This window comes from Mus caroli, chromosome 13 (genome assembly GCF_900094665.2).
Source record: "Mus caroli chromosome 13, CAROLI_EIJ_v1.1, whole genome shotgun sequence".
NCBI lineage: Eukaryota > Metazoa > Chordata > Mammalia > Rodentia > Muridae > Mus > Mus caroli.
The window spans coordinates 97,623,485-97,629,397 of record NC_034582.1 but is presented as its reverse complement, the minus strand read 5'-3'; the positions used below and the strand labels follow the sequence as shown (position 1 = coordinate 97,629,397).

The 5,913-nt window shown below is 41.7% G+C and overlaps 1 protein-coding gene across 1 annotated transcript in view; it reads left to right on the top strand.

Annotated features, from left to right (window-relative positions):
• Nln (neurolysin) overlaps window positions 1–5,913 on the top strand; it is an 86,795-nt gene that overhangs the window by 51,033 nt on the left and 29,849 nt on the right. The window contains exon 7 of the mRNA XM_021179980.2: window positions 5,399–5,534. Within this exon, the coding sequence (XP_021035639.1) occupies window positions 5,399–5,534 (136 nt within the window). The remainder of the gene's footprint in view (window positions 1–5,398; window positions 5,535–5,913) is intronic.

Below are 5,913 nucleotides of genomic sequence, written 5' to 3'. Positions count from 1 at the left end.
TGACATGTATACATATGTAATTGTATCTGCTGCAAGGGAAGCTGACATGCATACATATGTAATTGTATCTGCTGCAAGGGAAGCTGACATGCATAGCTTTTAGTTGACAACTATTTGCTAGACTTAGAGTTTTATATTAAAGGGTGGGTTTAAAAATTGATTCTGAATCAAATAGCCACCTCCATATTAGTCCTGGCTACCAAAGTAACCATGAATATCAGGCCTCGGTCATTTGATGTCTTGGGCTCTAACACCAAGTCTCTGCTTGCCATTCAGTTGAGTTTCTCATGATGTAGTTGAGTTTCTCATGATGTAGCAGCCTATGAAAAGGAAGACAAGAAGTTAGCCGTTTTCCCCCCAATCCACACCCAGTGCTAGAATAGGAACACAATAATCATACGAAGGAAGGAAGGAAGGAAGGAAGGAAGGAAGGAAGGAAGGAAGGAAGGAAGGAAGGAGCGAGCAAAGACACACAAGGTGTGGCAATACAAATCCTTAATCTAAGCAGAAGCAGATAGCTTCCTATGAGTTTGAGGCCAGCCTGGTGTGTGTGTGTGTGTGTGTGTGTGTGTGTGTGTGTGAGAGAGAGAGAGAGAGAGAGAGAGAGAGAGAGAGAGAGAGAGAGAGCTCCTGACCAGCCAAGAATACCTGGCAAGACTTTGTCTCAAAAAAAAGGAGGCAAGAATCAGGAACATAGGAGGTACATAGACAGTTTCAAGCATTATTTGGCAAAAAGTCCCTTACCAGTTGTATTCCATGCCTCCCTTCCTCCATCCCGTGCCAGTTTGAAATACAAGAATTAGATTAAGAATTAAATAGCAAGAGTATGTTCCATATCCTTCATAATAAAATGTCTTCAAAAACTTAGCTTCTTGTATCATTTACTTCTAGGCAGTAAAATAACTCTAGCCAAATACTGCTCTTGTTCATAGTTCCTACCAAGTTTTATTAACTGATTCATTTCTACATTAAAAGACTTTGCTTTGGGGCCTTTTAGAAAAGGTAAGCTTTTGCAAGGAAGAAAAGAAGTAGGCAGTGTTCTCAAATTAATCTCTATAGTTGAGTAACTAAAGGACCTTCTCCTCCCATGACATTAGGAATGTGGCAGAGCTGGCTTGTCCAACAGACTGAATCCACAGTTCAGTCTGCCTTGTCTTCCATCTCCCAGTGTCCTTCTTTCCATCTTCCATCTTAGAAGCTAGCCAGTTCTTTGAGCTCATCTCTCTTCTGTAAATTTTTTTTAAAGTAGCACTTAGTGACAAGCATTATTAATTTTCCCAAGCAATTTCACTAGAACTAAGATCTACTGCTACATGGCATACCACCAAAGTTACGGCATCAACAGCTGCTGTAAACACTACCCGTATTATAGTACATGTAGTATACCCACAGCCAGCAGCGCTGCTTTCCAGCCTGTACTCTCTCCAGTCGCTTTTCACTTTTGTACTTTTTCATTTTTGTTATAGCAGCATTTTGTTCCCATCAGTCTCCATATTCCATAGTACATCTTTTCAAACCCATTCAAAAGCATGATAAGTCAAGCTGTAAAGTGGGTTCGAGACTGGCTTGAGCTATAAAGTGAGCAAGCCCTTGTCTCAAAAATCAAAACAAGTCAGGTTTGGTGATTCACATCTACAAACCAAGTATTCAGGAGGCTGAGACAGATAAGTTCCTCTGAATTTGAGGCTAGCCTAGGCTACAGAGTGAGAAGCTGTCATAAATATCAACCCCCTGCAAACCCCCTCCCACACACACACCACACACAAGAAAAAATAATACAGGGTTGAGGAGGTGGATGGAGCTTGGTGGATAAAGGAACTAGTCATGCAAACCTGACAGCCCCACAAAAAGCCAGCTGCAGTGGTACATGTGTAATCCCAGTAGTCTTACTTTAAGATGGGAGGCTGAGGCAGGAGAATACCTGGAATTAGAGCTCATGGGTGAACTAGCCTGGGCTATGCAGTACAGCAGTAGAAACAAGAGAGACCCTGCCTCAACAAAGCAGAAGGCAGAAACCAAACTCAGAAAATAGTCCTCAGACTTCCACACATGTGCTGTAGTATGCACACATCTCCTCATCCTACACACACACGCACACACACAAACACGCATGCACACATACACACACACACAAACACATGTGTGCACAAAATATTTTTAAATTGATATATATAAGAAAAGAAATCAGTCCATAAATAATTTGCTGACTTGATTGTTGGGATTAATAATTTTTCCTTTGACATTATAAGATTACTTTTTCAGAGCTGAAGAGATGCCTCCATAGGTAAGAACACTTACTGCTCTGGCTGAGGACCCAGAGTTGGTTCCCAGCACCACATGGTGTCTTGCAGCCATCAGTAAATCCAGTACCAGGGGATCTGATGACCCATTTGGACCCCTCAAGCTCCAGGTACACTTGCAGTGCACACGTATGTGCAGGCAAAACAGGCATACACAAAAATAAAACAATTTTTAAAAAATTAGAGACAAAAAGTGATCTTTTCTTTTATTGTTAAAAATAAAATAGATTTTGTTTGTTTGTTTGTTTGTTTGGTGGCACACATGTGTATCCCAAGACCCAGAGGCAAGAGGAAGATTTCTATGATTCTGAAGCTATCACTTGGGATACATAATGAGTTCTAGGCCTGCAAGGCTACATAGTAACTTGTCTTAAACAGAAGCAAATACAAGCGTGTGTGTTTGTGTGTGTGTGTGTGTGTCAGTGTGTTGTGACTATGTGTCTATGTGTGTCTGTGTGTGTGTCAGTGTATGTGTGTCTGTGTCTGTCAGTGTGTATGTGTCTGTGTGTGGGACTATGTATGTGAGTCTGTGTGTGTGACTGTGTGTGTGTATGTGTGTGTGTGTGTCAGTGTGTTGTGACTATTTGTCTATGTGTGTCTGTGTATGTGTGTATGTGTCTGTGTGTGGGACTATGTGTGTGTGTCTTTGTGTGTGAGTCTGTGTGTGTGTGTATGTGTGTGTGTGCGCCTAAGTATCCAGGTCCCTAATAGAACATATGTTAAGGAAAATACAGATCCCATTTTGAATGTCAAATACCATGGTATGGTCATCTGTTTGTGCTATTTAAACAAAGTACTATAGACTGGATAACTTATAAATAATACAGACTTATTTTTCATGATTTTGGAGGCAGGAAATCCAGATGCTGTGTGCTCACAAAGAAGAAGGAAAGTCTCTTTTAATCACAGGGGGCAGGGCAAAATGTACCTAAGCTGGTTTCTTCCAGCTCTCTTGTAAGCCACTAATCAATTCATGAGGACAGCGATACAAGGTCCCATCTCTTAGGGTCACAGCAGTACAAATTAATTTTCAACACATCTTAGGGGAACTTTCAGACAATAGCATATGGAATTAAGTACATTAATTAATTAATGTGCATTCTTCTAGAACCAACATCCATTCGTAGAACTTTTTATGCTGTCTAACTGAATCTGTGTTCATTATAAACTAATTCCCCATTCCCTGATTCATTTTTCATGTCTTAGTGGCTGAGGACACTCACATGTCCCCTGTAACTCATGTCTTAGCATAATGTCATAAAGGCTTACCATGTTGAAATATGTCAGAATGCCCTCCTATTTAATGATGAGTTGTATGTTGCTGTATGGATATACCACATTTTCTTTTTTTAAAAAAATTATATTGGCTGTTTTATTTATGTACATTTCCCCAGTTTCCCCTCCACAAACCCCTATCCCATCCTCTGTCCCCCCTGCTTCTATGAGGGTGCTCCCCACCCACCCATTCCGCCTCACCATCCTAGCATTCCCCTATGCTGGGTCATCAGGCCTTCACAGGACGAAGGGCCTCCCCCTCTCATTGATGCCAGATAAGTCCATCCTCTGCTACCTATGCAGCTGGAACCATGGGTCCCTCCATGTTTACTCTTTGGTGGTTTAGTCCCTGGGAGCTCTGGGGGCAGAAGGGTCTGGTTGGTTGATATTGTTGTTCTTCCTATGTGGTTACAAACCCCTTCAGCTCCTTCAGTCCTTGCCCTAACTCCTCCGTTGGGGTCCCCATGCTCAGTCTGATATTTGGCTGCATACATCCACATCTGTATTTGTCAGGCTCCCGCAGAGCCTTTCAGAAGACATTATATCAGGCTCCTGACAGCAGGTACTTCTTGGCCTCAGCAACAGTGACTGGGTTTGGTGACTGCATATGTCCCTGTATTATTTTTAGATTGGAGCAATTCTGGGTTAAAATTTTTGAGAAAGGTGGGTAGCCCCATCCCTCAACTGGGGGCTGTGCCTAAACTTTGGATATGGTCTCTACAGGTTCTTTCTCCCCTTTGTTGGGTATTTCAGCTAATGTCATCCCCGTTGGGTCCCAGGAGCCTCTTGCTTTCCTGGCATCTGGGAGTACCACATTTTTTTTTTTTTGATCTAGTCTTCTTTCGCTGGGCACTTGCGTTGTTTCCATGAATTTACTATTGATTAATGATGCTTTGAACACAGGTATCTATAGATACCTATTTTGTGTCTGCTTCAGTCCTTTTGAATATTTTCTCTAAAGTAGAATTGGGATTATATGGTAACTCTGTAGGGTTTTTGTTTTGTTTTGTTTTGTTATTGTTGTTGTGGAGGGGGCTTTGGTTTGGGAGTTTGGGGCTTTTTTGTTTGTTTTGTTCTGTTGAGACTGGCTCTCATATAGCCCTGATTTGCCTTAAACTCATTATGTAGCTAGTGAATTTCCTGAGCCTCCTTCCTCCACCTCCCAAGTGCTGAGACAAGATGTGCTACCATGTCTGGTTTGTGTGGAGCTGGTGATCAGACTCCAGGCTTCATGACCTGTAGGTGAACACCCCACCCATTCAGCTTTCATCCCCAACCCATCTGTGTGTAACTGCTGAAGAATCACTGTATCATTTTGTACAGCTGAGCCATTTTACATTCTCATCAGCAGTACACAAGAGTACCAGTTTCTGTACATCTCTATCAACACATTATTTTCCATGTGTGGATATAGAATAGCAAAACAAATTCATGTGAAGTTAAAATGGTAAATTGTATACTGTGTATAATTTGCCACAAACACATCAGAAGGTTGTAACAATAAGTATTTGGTACTTATGTAATTGAAAATAAGTTAGAAATCATGGTAGTTCCTAAGCCATGTTTTGCTCTGAGTTTACAGTACCGCATAGTTTATGAAGAGTTCTTCAGCTATCTCAGAAGCTATCTCAAAGCATAAACTGTTATAGATTATTTCAGGAATAACATACCACATTTCCAACTTGCTTAAGGCTGAAATGGAAGCAATAGTTAAAATCGCCTAAACCTGTTTGACAGTGTCAGAGCCTCTCTGATGCTGTGACTCTTAGTGCTTTGTGTCCAGTTGTTCACTTTTGTCTGTTTTTTGTTGTTCTTGTTACTAGGAAAACACCATAATTCTGCAACAGCTCCTGCCGCTGCGAGCACAAGTGGCCAAACTGCTCGGCTACAACACCCATGCTGACTTTGTCCTTGAACTGAACACTGCAAAGAGCACAAGCCATGTGGCAACCTTTCTAGGTCAGTCCTTTATTTAGGGTCAGTTCTATGGCTTCTGTTCCCTTTGCCCCACATCACTTCACTGCATAACATCTCCGTAACGTCTGCCTCCGCTAAGCGCCTGGGCTGCTTCTCGAGCCCACCCTGGGTTCAGGAGAAGGGTATCAATCAGCTGTTCACCTTAGATGAACTCAGTTCTTGGGGCTGCTGGTGTTCTCTATCTCACGGTGTTGGAACATTTAGTCTATGTTTTACATATGATCAGTGTGGACTAGCAGACTGTTAGCTCATTGCCTTAATTTACTTCCACTGTGTATGTGATACTATATACTCTGTGATACTATATACTCTGTGATACTATATACTCTGTGATACTATATACTCTGTGATACTATATACT